The sequence below is a fragment of the Alnus glutinosa genome, chromosome 1, assembly GCF_958979055.1.
Source record: "Alnus glutinosa chromosome 1, dhAlnGlut1.1, whole genome shotgun sequence".
Lineage (NCBI taxonomy): Eukaryota > Viridiplantae > Streptophyta > Magnoliopsida > Fagales > Betulaceae > Alnus > Alnus glutinosa.
The window spans coordinates 48120550-48146963 of NC_084886.1; the positions used below are offsets into that span (position 1 = coordinate 48120550).

Below are 26414 nucleotides of genomic sequence, written 5' to 3' on the forward strand. Positions count from 1 at the left end.
AAAGAGGCGGTAACATGTGTAGCCCACGCACGAGAGCGGGGGACCCCAAAAGGTTGAGCAGAGGCTACAATAGAGTGGAGGCTACAATAGAGGTTGTAGGTTTGCAGTAGAACTACCCTCTGAAAATCGAAACAAAAAACTAGCTAAAAAATCTAAAGAAAATGAAAATGAGGGAGAAGCAAAAGGGGGATGGGGAGAATATATGAGGACATGGGTAGCGGGTTGGAGAGTTCCCTCTTATTTGGTCCAACCGGATTAAATTCTCTTAATAAAATATTTCAAACGGGAATTTAGTTTGATAAATCCCAATCACAGTCCAAATCCCACATAACAACAATGGCCTTAATAGTGCGAATGCACCATTCTAATGCAAATGACAAGGAAAATGGAATCTCAAGTATCTCACGGTTAAGTGCAATCTTAACCACTTGTCATAAACTTTAGAGTTCCGTCTCATTGCAAGTCAATTTTCAAGGGTGAGTTCTGCATGAAGTAAAGTTTATTACATTATTTGATTGCCTACATTATATGGGTCTCATTAGCAAAACCCAATGAGGCCAATTTTGGGGATGGCGAGAGGGACCCCTAGGTCCCTAACCAAAAAGGGTTAACTTAAAAAGCGATTTATCACCATGAAGACAGAACAGTGAATATGATAGATCAAAAGTCAAAATACCCCACAAGCCAGTTTAGGTAAATTAGACATTTTCTATCAAATGTATAAACACTACAATAATTGAAACTTTTGCAAGTCACAAACACCTGAACTGATTATGAGCACCAATGTTCTGGAACATCACCTGTGCAGTACTAAACCCTTCTGTGTATGCTGTGTTCATGTACGACCTCTGCAATATGGGGTAATCATCACCATAAGAGTAAAACCATAGACTTATATCAAAAAGCTTTTCACAACCACACAATCGATATTCGATAGAAATGCAAGGAACGGACCCCTGCCTCAATATGCAAGGATTATGTTCTTTGAAACTGCCAAGAACAATTGTTGCTTTTTTGATAAAGAATAAATGTTTGAAAAGGTATAAATTCAACAGTCGTAACCAAATACTCACTGCATCTGCCTTCAACTCCAAGCTAAGGCGCTCTCTGATACAGTCTGATAACACAGCTCCTAGCCCTTCTCCATGTTGCTTAATAGCATCCTCAGTTATCTGTATGCCTTGATTTCTTTAGCATAACCCAGAAGAACCGCTTACAATGGACAAAAGAGAACATAATAAAACATGCTTACCTCTGAAAGTAATAGTGCTGATGTTTTATCCAGTATTTCTTCCACAAATTGCCCAACATCTTTGTAGGAGCTTGCCGGTTGCACACTGCTGGCAGGTTTGTCCTCCATATTTTTTGCTTTTCTGGATGGCTCACTAGCTGCATAATAAAGAATTATTTTTATCGAGTTACCTTTTGTTTAAGAACTAATCACTTTGGAATGAACTAATCGATATGACTCTTGTACATATCAACACCCCCCCCCCCCCCCCCCCCTCCCCCGCCCCCCGCCCTAGTAAGACCAGTATGCACCAAAATGGACAATTTGAACTAAAGATGTCTTATTCTATATCTTCAACTCGATAATTCTCAAGTACAATATAAAAAGAAACAAAAATGGGCATCTACAAACGACTTCACTGCAAGGAATTTCAAACAATATATATTAACAGAAGCTTGGAAAAATTGAGAGTTTGCTTAGTACATTAACGACCTTGCATAGCTTGCATGTGCCATTTTTAAATGACATGTATTTGGCACAGAGGTTTAGGTTAGACATCACGCCCATCCATTAATTTAGGCGTCTTTGTGCTGAGAAAACCATTGTGGTTATCAACTTATTGTAGCAGGTAGTACAGGAGCTAGAATACCATGACAACTATTACACACACAAAAAAAAAGGAGGATTTAAGAAATTAGAGAACATACCAAAAAAAAAATGGAAATTAGAGAACATTTCAATTATGTCAATTATGTCCAGTTTGACTTGATATGTCAATTATGTCCACTAGTGCACTAAAGTCAGTACCAAGTCTTAGAGAGCTTAAAGAATGGATACTAGATAGCCAAACTAATAATATTTCCATTATTATGTGAAAGTTTAATTTTTTTTGGTAAATTTAATTATGTGCAAGTTTAATAAACCTGTATGAAACCTAAAATGAAAGCTCCCAATCCCCCAAGGAAAAAATAACAATAATATTTTTTGTTCTGAGCAAATAGCAGTAATATTATTATCTTAGATCCTAATATCTCATGAATTTCCGATCTAATATTTTTCACACAGGTTAAAATTGTTCACAGTTGACTGTGATGCTTGCTTCTGGTATGTGCAGTAAATTTCCTTTATGGGCCAAGAAGAGGTGATGGCAGACACATGTCCACTTCAGTCCAGCACTTTCATCTTAAAAGTGAAGGGCTTAAGGTTTTATCCCAGGAATTGAATAGGGAAGCAAGGGCAACTGCTAATGAAGACTTTAACAAGTTCACCAAAAGTCTAAAAACAATAATATGCAGTCTAGAGAATAGCCTCATTTTCAATGACACAATAGAACACCAAATAGAATGAATGCCGTGAAAAGCAAGATAGGAAAGACCATCTCCCAATCACTACAAGGCTTTCCATCTTTGGCATGCATATAGAATCCTACAAGTCGAGAAAAGATGAAACACACAAGCATTCATATGTTTATCTTTGTTCAAGTACAAATATCATATCTTGGGCATAGTACCTGTAATTTCCATTGACTTTTTATCTGAAACAACATGATCATTTGTAGCTTTTTCTGTAGAATCTGGCAAAACTATGGAATCAGATGGAACAAGAGCAGCTAGATCAGGAGGATTATCTTTCCCTACTGGAGGGTTAGCCTGCAAAAAGTTATAAGCAAGAAGAATAACGATTAGATCAAATAAACTAACAAAGGATTATTCGATGAACGCGCATAACAATCTTATTCTAAATTACCTCTATATCAACATATGAGGAGTCTCTGCCTATTGATCTTAGAAATTTGTCAAGCTCGCAGGCATTAAGAGCTGGAAGCAGCATGTCAAGGATCAGGGGACAACATGAAAAAATAAATAAATGCATATTCATCAACTGTAAATTTACTGACAAGTGCAGGGCCTCACAGTTCACTATGTGATGCATCACTATGTACTGTACTGTTGTGAAGTAAGAAGTGATCTAAGGTAATGTTATCAACTAAGACATAGGTAACAATTGACAATGAGCCTAAAGTCCTTTCAGCAATGCTACCTTCACAGAAAGTTCTTTCAGAGTTCACATGCAGATAGACACATAGGTGCCATCACTTTGTCATACATTACGTAGCATTATTTATGTCTCATGTATGAATCCATAGCGTCCTTAAGTCTCTCATGAAACTAGACGAAACTTTTTTTTGGCTATTGAAATTTCAATTTAGGGCTTGCTTTGGATTGTGTTAAAGAGCTTAAAAAGTGCTTTTAGTACTTAAAAAGCTCTTTTAGGCTGCAAAGTGGTTGTTTGGTAAAAAACTTAAAAAGTGCTTTTCTGCTCTAAAAAAGCCCAAAACCGCGCTGTGAGGAAGCTTGAAAATGAGGCTTTTTCTAAAAAGCTATTTTAACGCAATCCCAATCAGGCTCTTAGTTCTTACAAAATATTCCGTATCAAGCTATTCCCTATGATTTTTCAAATGAGTCAAGTGAGTTTTCTGACACAACATTGTCAAATTGTGTGACTGGAAGTACTGATGCGTATAATTTTTTATGACTAATCTCATAACAAAATACACATCTTGCCCAGTCAGCCAACTCCTGAAAATATTGGGGGGGAATTAATGTTGCATGTGACGTGCACGTGCTTCCCCCTCATTTTCCCTCTCATTTTGCACTAAATGTGTCTCATGAAAAACTAATTCCCCACTCATACTTTTGGGAGTTTAAGATGCATATTCTGTTATGTGTCATTTCATAAAAAAAAAAAAATTTGTCCATGTCAACCTTTCTCATCACATAATATGGCATCATAGTTACAGAGACTAAACTGACTGATTTGGGAAAAGAGAGAGATACTAGGCACAAAATATATTTTTAGGTACAAATTGAAATTTGGATAATTTTTCTGGAACTAAACATATACTTTATCCTTTTTGAACTGGTAAATTACACATGCACTCTTCTGAACCCACCACTCACCCTCCATCTTGTTCTTACAAGGGAAGGAAGCACTGTTTGAGCTAGGGATCGTTGGTATTACCAAGCTATATGAAACTTGTGGATTTATAGCCATTAACACTCTTAATGCTTAAATTATGGCCCGTAGAGTGAAGAGACAAACAATCCTCTATCTTATTCAGCACATAAACTTCCTATCATGGATCATGCAATTGCCCCCTAAAAGTACATGACGCCAAGAATGGAAGGATGGAGTTCCTTTTTCCACAACTCTAGCACAATATAGAAAGATAAGATATCTCCAATCTGATGGTCCGAGTCAAATGATACATTTCATTAAAAGTACAATTTGAGACATGAAGGACTTGAGCCCTGGACACAATAACCCTCATTTTCTCATCCTTTTTCTTTATTCTTGTTTTCTAATCAGGTCCTTCTGAGTTAAAACATCTCATATACCATATCCACACCTTAGTCTAACCCTTTCCCATTCCCTTTATTCCCATTCCACATAATCCCATGTCTCAAGTGATTCCCTCTCTTACTTGATGGATTTTCAGGGCTAAATTGCATAATTTTATTAAAATTATGGAAAAATAACTGAATTGATCCTTGGGGGTTAAGAATGTATCAAATCAATCCCTACGGTACAAAAACTTTCTTTAAACTTCTTATGTTAAGCTCTTTCATCATCAAATTCCAAACAAATTCCGTCCATTTTTATAATGAAGCCCTTGTAAAATAAAAATTTTACTCTAAATAAAATATTTAAAACAAAAGCAAAGTAAGAAACAAATTTTTTTTTTTTTTAAAAAAAAGGTGGCGACTATAAGGTGAGGCCTACCCTCACAGTGGGGTGGCTAGCCACCCCTCATCTAGTGAGGGCTCCATCGCCACAAGAGCTTTTTTATTTTTATTTTTTAGACTGCCTTTTGTTTTTTTTTGTTTTTAAATAAAAATAAAAATAAAAAATTAGTTGGGTAGAATTGCAATTTTACAAGGATTCGGTCAGAAACATAGACGTAATTTATACAAAATAATCAATTTGATACAATAACTTACAACAATAAGTTTTAAGATAAACCCTAAGGATAGTTCAATCGGCTGGGGACCACACCTCATGAAGTAGATGTCAATTACTTATCAAAAGAAAAAAAAATGAGTTCTAAGATAATTGTCCCCCAGCGATAGAGTTGATACAAACCTAAATCCCCGGAATCAATTCAGTAATTTTCTCTTAAATTATTGAATTAATGCCGGATTACTTTAATATACTTAACTAGAATAGCTTCACAAGTATAAATTGTGGTAATAATGGAGTTCAATCAATTTAATACTTCAAATCTTGTGTAAGTTTCTATTAAAAGTTTTACTCAAGAGTTCACAAGATAACAAGATACATGGTAAATAAGATAATACACAATAAGCAATTTGAAAATGGTTTTAAAATTAAAGCTGGAAAAAATACAAAAGCAATGACAAAAGAATTTCAGTTTCTAGAAACCCTTCTCACTTACATATTGTCATGTCATTTGACAGTGGGTGGAACAAGCAGCGCCCCTGACCTTTAAACCCTTGATCCAACAACAAGGATACATGTCTTCACAAAGCAAAGATATAATGTAACATAAAACTGAGGATTTATAGAATATTGCAAAGAAAGGACCACGGAGCAAGAGAAAAGGACAGCACAGAGTTACAGAATATCTGCTGGAATTCTACTTAACCAGTGTTTAATATTAATTATTGCCACACAAAAATTACAAACAAATTATTACATGACCCTAACTAAAGAACAAAAAATGGCATCCTGATAATTTCATAGTAACAAACTATAAGTTCAAAAAAGAGAAAGAAAAAATAAAAATAAAAACTTCCAGAGGACAATCACGTCATGCAATACGTAAGCGAAACTCATGTAGTGTAAAACAGAATGTGACGCATGAGTCCGCCTAGTGTTTTAGAAAGCAAAGAGAACATACCAATTAAAACCAGTTGAACGATAAAAATCACATTTTTTTCCCTCAAATACTCGTTAAATCTTGCATCTTTTAAGTCTAAATATAAAATTGGCATCAAGTATATAAATTATGTCATATTAATATATTTATACTATTTAAATTTATTTAATTATAATCAATGTAAAGAAGAGAAGAAGAAGAAGTTTCTTTGAAATTCACACAATAATCCTATCGTGGAAAATCCATGTGTTGTCAGTGTTGATATCATATGGGGCACCTCCAATAAAATACGAAAAAACTAAAATGACTATACGCACACATGAAAGTGCGTCCTTACATGTGCATCTGCACACACAGTACTGGTCCTTATAAATACAAGGAGATGTGGATAAAATAGACTGGAGTACTTCCAAAATGAGTAAAATTGAAGTGGAGTCGTTTTATCAAGTATTAACTAGTCCAAATGGATCCCCTTTTCCTTGGAAGAATATTTGATGAGGCAAGGCTCCCTCACGGGTGGCCTTTTTTTTTGTGCACAACAGCTTTAAGAAAAATATTAACGCTGGATAATTTGAGAAAGAGGAATGTTGCGGTAGTGGAGTGGTGTTGCATGTGTAAGAAGAGTGTGGAGTCCATTGATCACTTGTTGATTCGTTGTGAAGTAGCAAGAGAGTTATGGAGCTCTATTCTTAATCTATTTGGTGTTTATTGGGTTATGTCTAGACGGGTTAACGATTTGTTGGTGAGTTGGGAAGGCCGGGTAGGGCGTGGGAATATTATGGAAGTATGGAAGTTGGCTCCATTGTGTTTAATATGGTACCTTTGGAGAGCACGGAATGCTCAAAGCTTTGAAGATGTAAAGATTTTGGTGCTAGAGTTGTGGAGGATCATGTTCAACATTTTATATACTTGGATAGCACATCATAGCTTGCTTGTTTCTAGTTTTGTAGGTTTTTTGAACTTTTGTTCATCTTTTTCTTCTGATTAGGGGGTTAGCTTGTATACTTCTTGTATACTAGGGTTGTGCCCCACTATGCTTATTTAATGATATTAAATTACTTATAGAAAAAAAAAAAAAGAAGAGAATTATAAATACAAAGGGTACAGAAAGTTCCCCTAACAATTACAAACAAAAATTCAGAAGATCTACAAAACCTGCCTATCAATAGTAGAAAGGTTTCCACTAATACATAGGAAAACTTTTACCAGAAAAAGAAAAATTTCAGGATTTCCCCTTTTGAAGCAAAAGTAGTTTTCTAAACAATACACTAGATGTGCCAACGCAACACCAACAAGGCAACAACAAAGAAAAAAAAAAAGAGTAATTGACACAGAATTTGAATAATTTTGTAAAAACGTACATTCAAAGCCTAGAGTAACAATACAATCACATGTACGAGCTCGAATTTCATTAGTATTATTTTTTTGATAAGTACATGTATGAGCTCAAAAGTTGAGAACAGAAACAAAGAAGAAATTGAACTTCAGAGCAACAAAGATACTGCATACCGTGCTGAATCATTTACAAGTGCAAATGGAGTAACGCAACCCAAAGGTACCTAGCAACAAAAAAAAAATTGATAAAAGACTTCAGAGAGCAGATTAAAGTCAAAACAATGAGAAGTTCAGACATACAACATATTCTTCCATTAAATAAAATTATGACTACACGCTTCAGTTACTCAAAACTGAAAGTATCTTCTTCTTTTTTTAAATAAGAACAAAACAGAAAGTATCTACTTGAATATATTGATTTAACACTGATATGGCAAGATGGTCATTCTTCTTAGTAAAAGACATATATTAGCCACCCTACCCAAATAACTAAACTAGCAAGTGGTCAATCAAACAGGCATGGAGCGCTCAACCAGAAAATGTGGACGAATCCACCACCAGAGTCATCCTCCACCTCATAGCTCAATTAAGGAAAAATATTATGCGCAAATACGATGTCTCACGAAAGTGATATGGTATTTGTGCCTTTCAAGATATCAAAGCATATAGTATATGAGCAAGGTAATTTTCCAGCTTCTACATATACTTCAAGAGTCATAATTCAACATATCTTTACATCACACTAAATAAGATGTTAATCAAGTACCTATACCGATAAGATGATATCTAAGAATAACCTCTCTTCCCCTGGTTAAGTGTCTCCTTGTTTCTCTTGTATACTTCATGTGTACTTGGGTTGCGCCTTTTGCATTTTTTAATAAATTGCGTTTACTTATATATATAAAGTGTGTCCTAGCATATAATATTTTGGGAAGAAAGATGTGGTGGAGGGAACACCTTATGTATTCTGGATTTGGCTCATATTAACGAACTATAATTGGAAACAAATATGAGAAATTTATAAAACCAACAAACCTTGCTACAAAATGGTAGATAGTAAATGATTAAGTTCGTGTAGTATGTAACATTTTTATTCCTCTATATTCTCTATTCTAATCCTGAAGTAAGAACTTACTATCTTTTCTTATTTAATAAGTAATAAAATTTTATTTCTTCCGGTCCTTCTTACTCTTCCGCCTATTACCATTGGGCTTAAAGCCCGGCCCAACCAAAAGGAGCCCTTCACGGACCCTACTCAGGGCTCGGTCCACGTCAACCTGCAGCTTCTCCAACTGGCTTTGCCAGAGCAACAAAGCGGAAAACGTGTCTTCCCCTCCAATCAACTGAAAGCCTGCGTAAGTTTCACCAAAGGAACACTCTAACTTGCCTCGAACAGCAGAATGGGACTGTGCGTCTGATTTAGGCAATCGTCTGACACCTTCACGTTCTCAGAGACATAACGGTCATGAAGGTCTTTACCCAGAGGATGCACCAGCTGAACCTGCTTCGACCCTTCCTTCTCCGGTTGACAAGAGCCTGTGCACAGGACTTCCGCGTAAGATGGTGCACCGTCTAAGCCATTAGAACCAGTAGCAGCACCAATGATAACTCCATCACCATCTATCCATTCCTTCACTGGCAGAGGTCCAAGCCGAACCAAACCTTACCCAACTCTACTAGGAATCTACTCCATCCCCACCCATCACAACCTTCAGGAATGTAAATAATCCCTCTCAGACCACCCAAAGCATAGGCTGCCACTTCAAGGAATCTTCCAGCTACGTTAGCACCTCGCCTAACGATGATAACCTTGGACCCCTCCCTGAAGGACCTAACAAAATCCTTCCCTGAAAGATCTAGGGAAGTTCGTCTTAACGCTGCTATGATGAAGTTCTCAGACTTTATTTTTGAGCAGGGCCGCATGGATTTCCCTCTTGTAGGAGGGACTTTTACGTGGTCCAATAATCAAGAGAATCCCTCTTGGTCTCGTCTTGATAGATTTCTTGTTCCTCTAGACTGGGAGGTCAAGTTTCCAGGTTCTATACAGAAAAGGCTTCCTAGATTGTGTTCTGATCATTTTCCTATTCTTCTTGATTGTGGTGGCATTCATTGGGGTCCAGACCGTTCAAGTTTGAGAATATGTGGTTAAAGGCTGAAGGGTTTGTGGATAGGGTCCGGCTTTGGTGGGCGTCTTATCGCTTTCAAGGCTCTCCTAGCTTCATCTTCTCTCAAAAGCTTAAGGCTTTAAAGGTTGATCTCAAGAGATGGAACGAACAGGAGTTTGGTAATGTGGAGTTTCGCAAAAAAATGCACATGGAAGAATTATGTACTCTTGATAGGTTGGAGGAACAACATGGTTTATCTCCCGAAGAAAAGGTGAGGAAATGTGTGGTCATCAGAGATCTGGAGAATTCTATTTTACAGGAAGAGATTAGCTGGAAACAGAAGTCTAGGGTTCTTTGGCTTAAAGAGGGTGATAAATGCACTAAATTTTTTCATCAAATAGCCAACTCAAATAGGAGGTCTAACTCCATAGAGTCGCTCTCTGTCAATGACTCTATTTCTTCCGACCAGCAGGTCATCAGGGATCATGTTGTTCAATTCTATGAGTCTCTTTTTGCAGAACCTCTCCCATGGAGGCCTAGGTTAGATAACCTTGCTTTCGACACTCTGGATGCAGCTGAGGCCTCTTCCTTAGAACTTCCTTTCGAGGAAATGGAGGTCTTAAAGGTGGTGAAATGCATGAATTGAGACAAGGCACCAAGTCCTGATGGGTTCTCTCTTGCGTTTTTCCAAGACTGCTGGGATGTGATCAAGACAGATCTCATGGGGGTATTCTGGGACTTTCACTCTCATAGCAAGTTTGTCAAAAGCATTAATGCCACTTTTATTGCCTTAATTCCGAAGAAGTCTGGGGCTGTGGATCTTAAGGATTTTCGTCCTATCAATCTTGTAAGTGGTGTTTACAAGATCATTGCAAAAGTCCTTGCAAATAGACTTAAAAAGGTTGTGGAGAGGATTATCTCGTCCCCTCAAAATGCTTTTGTGAAAGGTAGGCAAATTCTTGATTCAGTTCTTATAGCTAATAAGTGCTTGAATAGTCGCATCAAATCCGGTGAACCAGGGTTACTTTGCAAGCTGGATATTGAGAAGGCCTATGATCATGTCAACTGGGATTTCTTATTGTATATGTTGAGAAGATGTGGCTTTGGGGAGAGATGGTGTTCCTGCATAGCGCATTGTATTTCTACGGTGCGGTTCTCTGTTTTGGTGAATGGCACCCCAACTGGTTTTTTCAGCAGCTCTCGTGGCCTTAGACAGGGTGATCCTCTGTCACCTCTCTTGTTTGTTATTGTGATGGAGGCTCTTAGTAAGTTGTTCTCTGCTACTGTCCAAAGGGGCTTCCTATCAAGTTTTTCTGTGGGTTCTGGCAGTAGTGAAGTGATTAACATTTCTCATCTATTGTTCGCAAACGATACTTTAGTCTTTTGCGGGGCTAATTCTGATCATCTTCATTATCTACGTTTGTTACTTCTGTCCTTTGAAGCTATTTCAGGTTTAAAAATTAATTTGGCTAAGTCTGTTATGGTTCCTGTGGGTTATGTGGATAATATGGGCGATTTGGCTGGCATCTTGGGCTGTGGAGTTTCCTTTCTTCCTATAAAGTACCTTGGTCTTCCGTTGGGGGCCCCTTTTAAGGCTAAGTCCTGTTGGGATGAGGTAGTAGGTAAGATTGAGAGGCGGTTGGCTAGCTGGAAGCGGTTGTATCTGTAGAAGGGTGGTAGGGTTACTCTTATAAAGAGTACTCTCTCCAATCTTCCTACGTACTTCCTCTCCCTTTTCCCTATTCCCTCCAGTGTCGCTAGTCGTATAGAGAAGTTGCATCGAGATTTCTTGTGGGGTGGCATAAGCGAAGAATTCAAATATCACTTGGTTAGTTGGTCCAAGGTTTGTTCTTCTATCTTTGAAGGTGGTTTGGGCATCCAGAACTTGAGGATTTTCAATAAGGCGCTCTTAAGGAAGTGGTTGTGGCGTTATGCTTATGAGAGAGAGGCTTTGTGGAAATCTGTTGTGGATGCAAAGTATGGTTCTACTGGGGCTGGTTGGTGTTCCTTAGACTCCCCTGGGTCTCACGGAGTGGGGATTTGGAAGAACATTAGGAAAGGGTGGAGCTTGTTTTGTAGCTACACCAGACTTTTCTTGGGAAATGGGTCCAGGATCCATTTTTGGGATGATGTGTGGTGTGTGGAGATGTCCCTCAAGGAAGCTTTTCCAGTTTTGTATGACATAGCTTGTGTCAAGGATGCTCTAGTGGCAGACCACTTGGTAGTGGTTAGCGGGTCCTATCAGTGGGACGTCAGATTTTTTCGAGCGGTCCACGACTGGGAGGTGGACGTCATGGCTTCCTTCTTCTCTTTACTGTACTCCTCCAGAGTTGTTCATGATGGGGGAGACCGGCTCTGGTGGTCTCTTTCTCACAAAGGGTCTTTTGATGTTAGTTCTTTCTATAAGGCTTTTGCTTGCAAAGATGCTATCTTTTTTCCCTGGAGAAGCATTTGGCGGACCAAGGCTCCTTTGAAAGTGGCCTTCTTCGCTTGGACGGCAGCGCTAGGGAAAATCCTTACCTTGGACAATCTCAGAAAGAAGCATGTCATTGTGATTGATAGATGTTGCATGTACAAAATGAACGGGGAGACTGTGGATCACCTTCTTCTTCATTGTGAGGTTGCACGCGCTCTTTGGTATGCCATCCTTAGTCACTTCAGTTTGTCTTGGGTGATGCCTCTTCGGGTAATAGACTTATTCGCCTGCTGGTGGACGGGTGGACGCTCTCGGAGTGCGGTCGTGTGGAAAATGGTTCCTTGTTGCCTTATGTGGTGCTTGTGGAGGGAACGCAACGATAGACAGTTTGAGGACAAAGAAAGAACCATAGAGGAGCTCATTTCCTTTTTTCTTCATTCTTTGTACTCTTGGACAGCTGCGTATCTCGCACCTCTAGTGATTAGCTATAACGATTTCCTTGTATTGTTTTCTTCTTCTTCTTAATTGCCTTTCTTGTATACCCCATGTGTACTTGATTGCGCTTTGCATTTTTTAATAAAACCTCTCTTACTTATCAAAAGAAAAAGAAAAAGGAGACCTTATGGCATACAGAAACACTTATATTTTTTATATTTTAAAAGATATAACAAGAATGTGCTTCACCAGTAGGAAGTATTTGCACAGAAATTGCCAAATTGGAACCAAATGCAGGGAAAAAAGAGACAGCTCCAGTTCCATGGCAAACAAAAAAAAAATTAAAAAAAAAATGAAAAGGGAAGCAGCTGGATTAGCACATGGTTTTACTATAGGCACAAACCAGGGGCAGAGAAGCACAAACTGAACTTATACGCATATACCAACCTGAAGTACTTTTCCCAATGCTTCTTCAGGAGCCATTCTCAAACCTGCTTTTCCCAAACCAAGCCTTTGAGATAGAACTGCTCAGTTTTGAAGTCACAAGTAACTCCATTAATATCCAGGACTATATAAGAAATAAATGAGCAAAAACAATTCAATTGACAGTGCAAGTATTGCAAAAAGTCTCTGCGATAGCTACATGCCTATATGCAATAAGACGCTTGAGATTGAGAAAATATATACAGTGATATATACCTTTTAGATCGACTTTAGTGTCTGCCAGAGCAGAAACAATATAGAATCTATTTTTCTTGTCCTGCATATACAAACAAGTCCAGGTGTTGGGCCGCAGAATATGTCGAGAGAAAAAAGCCCGAACTATGCATAAGAAGGTGTACCAAGTCTTAAAATTCCATACCTTCAAGAATAAATTTTTACTCAGTCCACCCTCACCGTTTCCTACATATTTTGCCTACACAGGAAAAGAAATAATCTTGCTTTCAAGTACATCTGTACGTAGAGGAAGATATACAACCCAGTTTTCTTTTACCTGAGCTTCAACCGTCAAAACAACAGGATGTTCATACTGGGAAAATTCAATTTGAAGCTCCTAATGAAGACCAAATATATCAGTTACTTACAGGAAAACAAACGAAATGCCGCAAATTCAATCATTGAAATGTAAAACCAAAGCAGCTAAAAGAATATATATGATCCAGATCTCTTTTTTATTTTCTTTCTTTATAGGTAAATATTACTCACCCACATAGGGGATTGAACCAGTGACCAACCCTCCAACCCTTTTACCAATTGAAAAAAAGAGATACCATTTCGCCCAAACACCATTGACATAATCCCGAATCGCATTTCACAAATTTTAGATCATGTTACAATAAAAAAATGGAACTAAATCCTAGGTCCTAAACAATAAGGAATAACCAGTAACAGTTCCAATAGGAAAATAAATAACCAAGTGAACTGGGTATTCAACTAAATACACATTATACTAAAGTCCAACACCATACTAACAGAAGCATTCTTTCTATAATCCATGCATTAGAAAATTTACCCAGTCCATAGAACTCCAAACAATATCACCTTTCAATTAACAAACCAAAGCAAAAATATATAAAGTCCAATTCTATTACAAGCAGAGGTTGCTTATTTTCAAATCGAATCATGAACATAAAACAGCTTAATAATGATTGATCACTGCCAATTGAGCATGGAAATTGGATTCTGATGCAAAAATGAAGAACACCCAGATAAAATTGAACATGAAAAAAGTGAACTCCAGCAAGAACAACCAAATGGGGAACTGGGAAACGAACCTGTAAGCGCGCTAGCAACTGGTTCTTGGAATAACCCATGATTTGGTTTCGCTCCCTGTGCCAAACTTGCGAGAACAGAGGCACTGGAATGGCGAATCTCTAGGTTAGATGAAAAAACAAGCGAGACGCAAACTCGTGGTATTGGCTACTAATACGACGCCGTCGCATTTCGAAATGAATAATGTTATGTGCTGTCAATTTTTATTTTTTTTTCCCTCTAATTAAATAAGAAAAAGATTTATAAAAGAGAATCATAAATGAGGAGAAAATGAACGATCCTAAAATAGAACCTAAATAATGGACCTAAAAAAAATTAAAATAATATAGAAATACAAATAAATAGTATAAAATAGGTCAAACAAGTAACATGCCCTCTCAAGAGGCTGCACAGAAGTTAAAAAAGCACATATTAGTGCGAACTTATTTAAACCCCCACATAAAAATAACGATGACTACCGAAAGGTGACTACAACAATAATTGATTAGTATAGTTTTGATGGTATTAATGGGTATGTTTGACAAACAACATACCATTGCACGATAGTGCTATGCACCATTTTCATTATTTTTTTTTTGTCACTTTTTTACATTTTCCAATAACAGTCCACATTAAAACATTTTCACTTTTTTCATTTTCTATATCACATCAATAATTTTTTATTATTATTCAAATAAAAAAATTCACTCCAATATAAAACTTTTTCATTTTTCTATATAAATTCTTTTTACTTTATATCACATCACCACTTTTTACTATTTTCAAAGTTAACAACCCACTTTGTTCTGGACAAGCATTTGCCAAACAACGTCAATAATGTATCGAAGTTATCTTAATATTATTTCTATTATTAAAAAAAAAAAAAAAGAGTAAATAGATGGCCTGTTAAATCATATATTATTCCTGTATAGCTGTGTGAATAACATCGAATATCAAAATATATATATATATATATATATAGATTAATCTTAAATTCCCATGTTTTCATATAGATTCCTCCATGAAGTCGATATATGATCTAATGTGTCGTATAAATTTTTTATTTTTTAACATGTTCATATAAGAGGAGAGAGAGGGGATTCAAACAAGTGACCTCCATTTCATGAAGCGTAGTCTCCAACCGATTAAGTTTAAAAGGTTATATTACGTGATTTGTTGATTTGATTACCCTCAAATCTGATTATAATCAAATCAATTACGGTTTAATTGATTATAGGAGATAACAACAATTACAATAAATCTCTAAAATTAAATTCCCTAATATATAAAGAATATATTCTCTAATACTTTGAGCCCTTAAAATAAGGGATTCGGCTTCGGTGCTGTCGGTCAAATTTTCTTTTTTAGAAGTCAAACTTAATTTTTAAGCTTAATATATATATATATAAAATTTAATTAAAGAAAATTGAAAACCACGGGGCAGGGCTCTCCTTGTCTATACATGCGTTCGTCCTTGAGTACATGTGCACAAAAATTGTGTATCACATCAATAACATTGAAATGATTTTTCATTTTATTTTTCCACGAAAGCCGACAACCAAGTTCCATACCTTTGAATTTGCTGTTCAAATCATGATTTTTCCGACCTTTGAATCTAGCTTCTTCTTTTTTTTTTTGTTCCTTTCTTTTTTATTTAATTTTTTTATAGTAAATATATGAAAAAGAACTATAGACTGCAAAAAAAATAAATTGAAATTACAACAAATTAAGGCGGGGTAACCCAACAAAAAATATCTAATCCCACATTTTTATTTATTTATTTATTTTTGTCGGCATTCACCCTATAAAACAAAAGTGTTTCTTTTAATATATTTGGTTTTTATTGAAATATACCAAATGATTAATTAATTTCCAATCTTGATAAACTTGTGTCTTAATAAGGCCAAGCCCGAATCATTAAACTCATGGCCTATGTTGGATCTGATTTCTATATATAATTAAGGTATGTTTGTTTATCATTATAATTGTTGGAAAAATGAAGGGTAGGCACATGAGCATCTAGCAACGTCTATTCACCCAACACAAGGAAATTAGGAAAACAACCATTACCTTCTTTTCTGTATTTTTGTCGCAACTTATATATATATATATAAGGAATGACTTTGTACACTATATTTTAGAGTAATGTTGCTCTTTACATCTATTTATTATATTTATTTTTAAAGTGATGTGTTTGAAGTGAATTTATTTTTATTTTTTTAAATGATTGACATAAAAAAAAAAAAAAAAAAATTTAAAACATGTAACGAATAGTATTACAAAAGATGTAATACAAAGAATAGTCTATAAAAGAAAAAAATAATAATAATAGCGATAATAATGTTTAGTGTAAGAATGCATTTGGCTGTGTGATTTGGTCAAATGCGTGTTTTTAAACAAAAATGCTAAAAATGTCTCATTTGAGAATACATTTGAAAAAAATAGAAGTTTGAAAACATTTTCAAGCCATCGACAATGGGGCATGTTTTTAAAAGATTAATACTATAAATTATATTTTTATTCTGTAATTATCATACAATGCTGACGTGATAGTTCTAACTAATCTTTAGATCAGTCTTTATTAATAATAATAAAAAAAAATTAAAGTATAACATTTGGTTGGAACTATCATATCAACATTGTAAGTAGGGGCGTAATTATGATTTTTTGCATGAGGGATCTGAGCCTACATAAATAAATAAATACATAGATACAAAAATGAGTATAATTGAAAGCCAAATCATCTAGCCATATATCCAGAAGGTGAAAAAGTCATCATTGACGAGGTCATGGTATAGAAAATAATATTTTTATAAGGATTAAAAGAATTCGGGGTTGCCAAAGACCCTTCCCCTAATCATTAAGATAAGAGGATAATTGTGAGATAAAAATATCGTATTTAACTTTTCTCTTTTTAAAAACGCATGATTTTAAAGACTGAACCTTAATTTTGTTAAACGCTTAATTGCGTGTACAAATGCAACATAACATGGTTAAGACCATTGCATTATCCATGAAGAAAATGCGAAAAATGTCAACAGCATTAGAGCAATAATTGTGTAGAAAATGTGAAATGTTGGATAGATTGATGCTTTGATATCACATGTAGTGTCTTCAACCTGTGGATTTGTCATCATGTGCCGAAATTTGGTAACATGTTCTTCGTGGGACATAATCCGATGTAGTCCCAACAGTAGCATGTTTTAGGGACCAAGATGGTGTCCTTTGGTTTCTGCTTTCCAAATTTCCAATCAAAGGGGGGTCCTCAGTCTCCTTTACACACTTCCTGCTTCCAAAAGGAGTATGGCGTATAAAGGACACCTTGAAGAGACCAAATACAATGTAGAGGAAGGAAGCAAAGGAGGATGGGACCCCATGCCCTCATCTACTGCAGAAGAGGACAGGTCATGTGCCATCTTGGGTTGAACCAATGGTTCAGACACCTGACCAGGTTCAAAAATTTGCCTAGAAAGTGTCAAACTCATGAATCCTACCTTTGAATCCTATGCACATGTCATATCTAATGCAGATGATATATCTGATCTTATAATTTTTGGATCAACTTGAATCTTAGAATAAATGATAAAAAAAACCAATCCACCAAATATCAAGTACTTGATTATAACTCTATTCGTTAATGTGTTTTAAGAAAGTGTTTTTCGTTTGAAAAAGTGTCACGTAATATAAATATAAAAACTGTTTTCGTATTTTTATGATTGTTTTGTGGTTAGATTGTTCATTAATATTTTATTATTTTTGTTTTGAGAAGTAAAAATAAAAGACATAAAACAATCATTTTAATAAATGGAACCTCTTCTCAGAAAATTTCCCCTCCTTTCCTGAATTCCTGGGATAAATTAACCAGCTTAAAGATTCCTAGATCAAGATCATATTAGTGTATTAGCTTTTCCATCTTTTTCTGCAAAAAGAAGCAAGACTAGCTAGTCACTTTAATGTCCAACCACTCTGAACCGATTAGATATCATCACTTTGGCACTGCTTAATTATATATATTATGGTGTAAGTTCCAAATTCTCCTAGCCAAAAAAAAAAAAAAAGAAAAGAAAAAAAAAAGAGAGAAGAAAACAAAAACAAAAAATTCCAAAATCACAAGAACATGTTCCAGCATCTAGATTTTGAGACACCAGGGGAAAAAATAAAAAAAGAATCAAGATTTGGAGACTTGGAAGATATATATTACAACAATCCGTGACCCTTGAAGGCAGCTGGTGTGAACTCCACAACAAACACACTCCCAGATGGTTTCAAGTTTCCACATCCTCTGCAATCAATTTGTTCCCATTGAGATAAGCATTTCTGACATCTCTCTATAAAATATATGGCCTCCCACACTCTCCAAAGAATGCCTAGAACTGTAATTTCTGCATACAATAGCTTATTTTATAATGATTAAAACTAAATTGAAGAGAAAGAAAGAAAGACCCAAAGCATATAACATGGGACAATTGATGGAATTAAACTTTCTCTCCCTATTATTTCATTACAATATAAACCATAAATAATATTGATATGACACACCTTGCTTGATTCATACATATTCTCAAATATATAAAAAACCACAGGGGAGAGTCCAAAAAATGTCTTATCTCCTCATGAAATTTTCTTCTCTCCTAAATCAAAATACACTAATAAACAAATTTATGGTTACTGTCAGTAATGTCTTCAAGCAATAAGAGAAGATCATCAACGAATGTGAATGGACAAAAGAATGATATGGGTTGGCTTTCTTTGGTTTGGTCTTTAATTTCTTCAGCAGAAGCTCCACAGACGAATATCGACTTCTTCGTACAGATCATCAGCCACAGGTGGAGCAAACAAGGCACCATTAAGCATTTGATCAATGAATTTTGGCGATTGTAGGCCGCCGTCAAAGTTGTACCAGGATTCCATCATGGCCATTGGCTCATTCATCAGTACTTGATCAAACGATGGCATTAGCGAGACATCATCGTCGAGGTGATCGGACGGTGAGGAGGACATGGATGGAGACGAGACGACTGATGAGGACGAAGAGGGAGGAGGAGGGGAGGATGGTGGGGGGGCAGTGGCATTGGCAATAAAGCTATTGGCAGCAGCCGCAGCCACTCTTTGGATGGACTTGGGTGACATAACGATATCATGAGGAATATTGTGATAATCAGTACTGGAAGAAGTGATGGGGAAGTTTAGATTGGCTGAAGAGCCTTTTAGGCATAGAAGTGCGGCATCATATGCTCTGGCTGCTGCCTCTGGTGTGGAATAAGAGCCTAACCATATTCTTGTTTTTTGATTTGGTGCCCTTATCTCAGATACCCATGAACCCCAGCTCCTCATTCTCACTCCCTTGTACTTCTTTTTGCTTCCTGATCCTGATGCTGATGCTGATGCTGATGTTGATGGCATTGGCTTTGATGGCTCTGGGTGAGTCTTTTGCTCTGTCTTCACCATTTGTTGAGAGGGAGCTCTGCAAAGATCAATACTTTGAATCTCTCTAGCTAGGTAGCTAGCTGATCGATCTTCTGTTTTCTCTGGATTTTCTTTTCTTTTCTTGTTGTGAGAGTGAAGAAAGCAATGACGTAGAGGGAGTGGATGTTGGGGAAAGCAGGCTGTTATTTATAGATGAGGGTTTGAGTCTTAGGCAAGGAATTCACCTAGTCAAAGAACAGTAGGGTTCTCAACATATGGGCATCAAATGGGTGACAGATACTTTCCAGTGTATTACCCTGCCATTAATTATTCTTTTTCTTTTTCTTTTTTTAGTTTAAAAATCAGTCCCTAAGTAAAAAATTAAAAAAAATTTATCAATAACTAGGTTTTCATCACTTAAAAATTATATATGTGGATATCTAATAAATGTAGTTAGTCCTTCCACCGATCCTTCATCCAAGTTATGTCCAATCAACAACCATCACGTGTCTTATATGCCTCATTAAAATTATTTAAATATATATATATATATATATATATATATATATATATATATATATATATATAAAATGTGGTCGAGCCACCCTCAAATAGTCAAGGAGTGGTTTGGCCACCTCCTGGCCAAATGTAAGGCCGGGGTGGTCGAGCTATCCCTGTACTACGCCTTCAAATGGCCAATGATAATGTTTCAGCAATTCTCATTTGGTCATTTAGAATGGTATCACTACTTTAATCGTCAAGATGGTGGATCGGCCACTTCTTAACTGGCTATATATAAGAACACGTAACGGTTGCTGATTAATTTGACGTGACACATTATTAAATATTTAGACAAAACATGAATGGAATGATTAACTGCGTTAATTTATCAAATATTCAAAACGCTAAAACCACACAATATATGGTCGATGGTTTCCGAGAGATTTGAATCATTCAACCACATAAATTGTCAGCTAATTAAGCTCGAACAATTGTGTAGATCGATCGTAGAATGATCTCAAATATGCATGGGAGCGTGTGGCATGTTTCCATCAACTAGTTGTCATACATTTATAAAAGACATTAACTACAAATCCATGACTTTTTTGCCAGGCAACTTCCTGGGCAGGGCAGTTATAAATACTTGTCTGACCAAGAATAAGAAATAAAACTATTCATAAATAAAAAATAAAAAATAAAAAGTAAAACAGCTTCGAGAAAACTGCAAGCATAAATGACTTCTTGCTCTTGAGTATATTGCTGACTTTAACACATGCAAGTCACCCCTCCCCAGTTGACGCCCATCAAAATTATAATAGAAAATTCACGATCGTGAAAACAGTGCATAGGGGTATTGGTAATTTTACCAACAAGTTTCACATTATATTATTTAATATAAAAAGCATACGATATGATTAATATTATATGCTACAGAGTACAGAGAGAAACATAGGATTCTGTCATTAGTCGTAGGCAACTTCCAGGATTTGCAGGCAGTGATGCTTATTAACAAGCCTTTGAAGCTGGTTGTGATGCACAAAAACAAATGGGAAAAAAGAAAAGAAAAGAAAAGAAAAAGAGAAATATATTGTGAACACGATACTCAATACGCGCAGTCATAATATTGAAGATGGATGGATATATTCAGCAGCAGCGAGCTAGCTGTTGCTTCTCTGTCATGCAGCTCCAAAACCGCGTCATGGGCCTCACCATCATGCAAATACTCTTTGAAAGCACAAGATATATTATAATAAATAAATATATATATAAAGCTAAGACTCATCACATCACATCAGATTTCAACCGCTTCATATATAAAATGGATGGCTTGGATGCATTGCATGCTTTCTTACGCCTGCATGACTTGACTTTTGCTCTTTCCAAATCTCAGACTCTCACTCTCTAAAAAGTATTAAAGGGATGCGATTCTTCTAAGCTCTTTGCATTGGTACGGTACAACCAAAATCGACCAGGGTTCTTTTTTTCCAATTTTGGGAAAGATGCCAGCACACATGCATGGAGCCATGGAGGAAAGGGTCAAGGCCAGGGCACATGCGAGAAATTTCTTTTACAAATTGCACTCATTAACAGAGGGGGTGTAAGCTTTGTCAACTTTCCAGCTGAATTTGTTGTAAATGTCAAGCCATGACCATTAATGCATATATCTCATTGTGAAAGGGATTGCATGCATGCATGACAGCCATTCTAGATTTTTGTTATATATATATATATATAAGTTTAATTTTTGCCTTCAAAATGCATGCAGTAAGGGATATATATTCAAATAAAACGCTTAGCTAAATTATAAACGAGTGGTCTCCCTAGAACACTGCATAGGGATGAGGATAGGATAAGAAGGGAAAGGGATAGAACAAAGACCTTTTTATCAGGAGGGGTCAAATCTCAATGCATGAGAGACCTAGTCTAATTTTAGTCTAATTCTCATAGAAATTAAGCCTAATTTGGAGACTATATATATATATATATCAAGTGGTTTATAAAAATACTTAGGGGTAATTACCTTTTCCCCCATGAACTACCGGTCAATGTCATTTTGCCCCCACGAATTATCACTTCGACCAAAAGAGAGCATCAAACTACCATTTTTATATACTTTGCCCCCTTCCGTCAGGAATTCCGTTAATTTTGGATGGAATATGCCATTTTTTACCGTTAATTTTGACTTAAAGACCAAAATACCCTCTACAGTAATTAATAAAAAATATTAAAATTAATATATTTAAAAAAAAAAAAAACCAAAAACCTGAAGGAAAATGGGTGGCGGCAGGTGGCCGGGTGGCCTGCGAGCCACCCCCAGAGGTGGCTCCGGCCACCTCTGGGGTGGCTCGCGGCCCACCCCGGCCTAAGGGGTGGCCGCACGGCCTCCCCAGAACCTGGGGTGGCCGCACGGCCTCCCCAGAACCTGGGGGGGCCGCGCGGCCACCCTAGGTCATTTTTAGGGTGGCCGCGCGGCCACCCAGCTTTCGGGGTGGGCTGTGAGCCACCCTAGAACCTGGGGGGGCCGCGCGGCCACCCTAGGTCATTTCTAGGGTGGCCGCGCGGCCACCAAGCTTCCGGGGTGGCCGCGAGCCACCCCAGAGGTGGCCGCGAGCCACCTCTGGGGGTGGCTCGCAAGCCACCCGGCCACCTACCGCCACCCCTTTCATTCAGTCTTTTTTTTTTTTTTTTAAATGAGGGTATTTCAGTCATTTTTAAAATTGAGTTAGGGCATTTACGTCTTTGCATGAATTAGACTGACAGAAGGGGGGCAAAGTGTGTAAAAATGGTAGTTTGATGCTCTCTTTTGGTCGAAGTAGTAGTTCATGGGGGTAAAATGACACAGGCCGGTAGTTCATGGGGGAAAAAGGTAATTACCCCAAATACTTATTACTGCTAAGTCTCACATTGAAATTGAGCTTTATAATATATTATAGAAAAGTTTCAAATTGACCGGTCATTTTGAGGTGATAGTGCAGATGTGGCTAGCGCTTTTTCTTGGGTCGTTACAAATGGTATCAGAGCCACTTAGTAATGTCAAGCCATGTGGTATTGGACCGCTGTATGACATGGCCCTGATGAGAACGCCAGGAGTTTAAGAGGGGGAGTTTGTAATACCCTAATCCCATATTTGGAAGATGAATATCTCACATAGAGTGAATGCTTTATAAAATATAAGCATAAGTGTTAAGTCCCACATTGCCTAGTTATTAGGTGAAATTGAGCTTTATAATGAATTATAGGAAAACTCTAAATTGACTAGTCATTTTGAGATGATAACGCAGATTTGGCTAGCATTTTTTCTTTGGTCGTTCCAGAAATTGTGACGTCTCACATTGCTTGGGTATAAGAATAGGTATGTGTTTATATGTATATTTGCACCCTTATCGAAACAACGTGTTTTAAAACCATGATAGCCATGAACTTATTAGAACTCTGCAGTTAAGCATGCTTCTGGGAGAGTAGTATTGGGATAGGTGACTTCTTGGGAAGTCTGGGAGAGCCAAAAGCGAACAAGATTGTGTCTTTAGGGGTGGGTCGTTACAAATAGTATCAGAACTACCTAGTAATGCCTGGTCATGTGGTATTGTAGCACTGCATGACATGGCCCTGATGAGGACGTCAACGGTTTGAGGGGGGAGTTTGTAACACCCTGGTCCCATATTGAGAAGAGATGAATAGCTCACATAGAGTGAGTGGTTTATAAAAATAGTTATGAGTGCTAAGCTCCACATTGCCTAGTTATTAGGTAAAACTGGATTTTATAAAGAATTATAAAGAAACTTCAAATTGACTAGTCTTTTTGAGGTGATAACACAAATCTAACTACCACTTTTTTTTTTGGGTCGTTATACAGTGGAATGCAATTTTAAAAAACGCACAATTTTAAAGACTAAACCATGATTTTACTAAATACTTAAATGCATTTTTAAAATTTTCATTTTCATTAATTATGTTTTGTATTCGATTGTTATTTTTTCAATTAATCCACACATTTTGAAACCGTTTAATCAAACTATCACTAAAAACTAAAACAATTTTTTTTTTTTATTTTACGTACAAAAAAAAAGAAAAAAAGTGATATAGTTTTCTTTGTGGTTGAGAGAGAGAGAGATGTTAGGGCATGCATTATTGCATTCTCCAAGGATAATGCATGTGTGAAAAGAATAGTGTCGTCAATCCGTACGAGTTCTCTCCCTCCTCTCTCCTTCCTCTCTGGTCTTATTGCAGGCATCTTTTTTTCTTAAAAATAGGGTAATTAATGTACTAATTACTAAACTAATCATATTTTCTAAGGTGGCTGACAGTCCGATTTCCGATAATTAATACAAATTAATTTTTAAATGAATCCCACGTACATGCATGTTCGAGCCTCACTTCCCCTCCCTCTTTCTTTATATTAATAAATCCTGCCAGAAATTTTGCAGGAATATTGAAGCAATTAATTAAGAGGGTTTGTTTTGTTGGAAATTAGAAGGAAATTTCGTTTCTCGATCCCATTAATTAATTTGTTTAGCCAACGCCTTAATTTTCTTGTCCTTCCAGCCCCAAGGTCTTGACCACAAAGCTTGTGCTTTATTCCTTGCTTACCGAATGGTTTGACGTTAAATGTGAAAACTAGAAACCTAGGGTCATGTTTGGTAACGTTTTTTTTTTTCCTCTTCAAATACCGAAACACACCTAATAGTTATCAAATGAAACGCTTTTCAAGGAGTAAAACACATGACATTTTAAAAAAAACCTTCTTCGGCCATGTGACATGTTAGACATTTATATTTTACTCATATCCATACGATCGATAAAGTTTCAAATTTATCATTGAATTTGTGAGATTCAATTTAATGTCAGTTGTACAAGTTCAATAATAAATTTAAAAATGAGATGTTTAGGAGATAAAATAGTATTATTTCTCTTTTCCTTTCTCTAACATTTACTTATACAAACAATTAAGAAAGAGGTAGCCGTGCAGCCGCTCGTAACAAGATTAGAGGTGATGGTGCATCTATATATACGTACGTACCCTAATGGAAAAGAAATTAAAGGGTAATCTGTCTCATACATGCATACACTCCTACCTATAATTTTTTTTTTTGGGGGGTGGGGGGGCTTTATCTCATACACTTCTAGTACGTACGCAAGTCGATCGATCTCAAGAATAATTGAAGAAAAAAGACAGAATTTTGTTAGGTAGAGAACAAGAGATATCTGAAAGAAGATGAGCAAACGAAGATTCATGCTCCTTTCATCCATATTCTAATCATTCATGCATGTACTGTTAATACTCTTTCTCTCTCTTAACTGGCCGGCCCGTACCCATGCCATGACCTTCCGTACCTTGCATACTTATGAAAGCGACATGCAATAATGCAAACAGTATCAAAAGGATGGAATTGTAGGGCCAATATTGTATCATTTTGTCATTTCAATCAACATAATAATGATATATATTTAGATATCTTGGAAGGAGATCGTGGGTTGGGATGGGTTGGGTTGAGAGAATGGGCGAAAGTGCAGTGAAGGCTTCGAAGTCTGGAGGCCGATGTTGGACGATGAAGAGGCAATATCCATGTGGGTAACCTCTTCTTAGATATATATGCTCTCTATAAGAATCAAATCCCACATTATTATTATTATTATTATTCTTTTCATTTATTTTTTTATATAGAAAGAGATCGAGAGAAACTTCCTGGAAAAAGGTTCGATCATTCATGGTCTCATCTCATTCAACAACCATATCCATAGTGAGAGCTGTTCTGCATTCGCAATAAATATATATATATGTATCTTCAAGGACCAACTTGTTGACCCAAGAGGTCGGTTCCTATTTTTCATTTTTGAATCATTTGAATATGTCAAATCTTAGCACTAGTACTCTATGAAAGTTCCCGGTTGGGAGGGAAATCTAATACAAATAATTCATTTTACAAGCATCCTATCTGGCAGACCATCATAATTATTAGCACGTGGCATTAGAACTTTATGGTACGTTTAAGTAGGGTTGAGCATGGGGCGGGGGGCGAGAGGCGGGAATGGGGTTTTTTTGCCCCCGCACCCCGCATATTAGCCCCTGCAACCGCACGGGGCGGGTGGGGATGGGGCGGGGTTGCGAGGCGGGGATCTCCACGGGTTATGATGGGTTATGGAATCTAAGAAATTGGGAAAAATAAAAATAAAATTGATTGTTCACAGAATCACAGTGTATTTTGAAGGACTCTCTAGATGCATTCATCGTGAAGTTATTCGTCTGCTACAATCTATTTATGTTTTTTTTTAATCATTATCAACTTTCAGTTTCCACTGAAAAGAATGGAGTATGCTCTGTGACACTCTTTCTTC

At 36.7% G+C, this 26414-nt stretch overlaps 2 protein-coding genes across 2 annotated transcripts; both read right to left on the reverse strand.

The window, feature by feature from the left end:
• Positions 1–463: 463 nt before the first annotated feature.
• Positions 464–14353, reverse strand: LOC133854498 (uncharacterized). Its single transcript, XM_062290736.1, has 12 exons — positions 14198–14353; positions 13417–13476; positions 13285–13338; positions 13122–13182; positions 12870–12946; positions 7641–7690; positions 5688–5770; positions 2978–3048; positions 2742–2880; positions 1253–1389; positions 1074–1172; positions 464–848 (listed from the first exon to the last, which is right to left on the reverse strand). Exons 1-12 carry the CDS (start codon positions 14234–14236, stop codon positions 753–755), a joined length of 966 nt encoding a protein of 321 aa, XP_062146720.1. The 5' UTR covers positions 14237–14353; the 3' UTR covers positions 464–752.
• Positions 14354–18640: 4287 nt separating this feature from the next.
• LOC133857387 (ethylene-responsive transcription factor ERF014) lies at positions 18641–19756 on the reverse strand. The gene has a single exon (XM_062292683.1). The coding sequence runs from the start codon at positions 19620–19622 to the stop codon at positions 18945–18947; it is 678 nt and encodes a 225-aa protein (XP_062148667.1). The 5' UTR covers positions 19623–19756; the 3' UTR covers positions 18641–18944.
• Between the last annotated feature and the right edge of the window lie 6658 nt (positions 19757–26414).

Bases quoted from the DNA above. Each gene is read 5' to 3' on its own strand.
- LOC133854498 (XM_062290736.1), bottom strand. From the start codon at position 14,236: ATGGGTTATTCCAAGAACCAGTTGCTAGCGCGCTTACAG. The intron at 2,881-2,977 runs GTAATTTAGAAT...AACTTTTTGCAG, and splicing joins CCTCATATGTTGATATAGAG to GCTAACCCTCCAGTAGGGAA. The intron at 1,390-2,741 runs GTACTATGCCCA...TTTATTATGCAG, and splicing joins AAAGTCAATGGAAATTACAG to CTAGTGAGCCATCCAGAAAA.
- LOC133857387 (XM_062292683.1), bottom strand. From the start codon at position 19,622: ATGGTGAAGACAGAGCAAAAGACTCACCCAGAGCCATCAAAGCCAATG.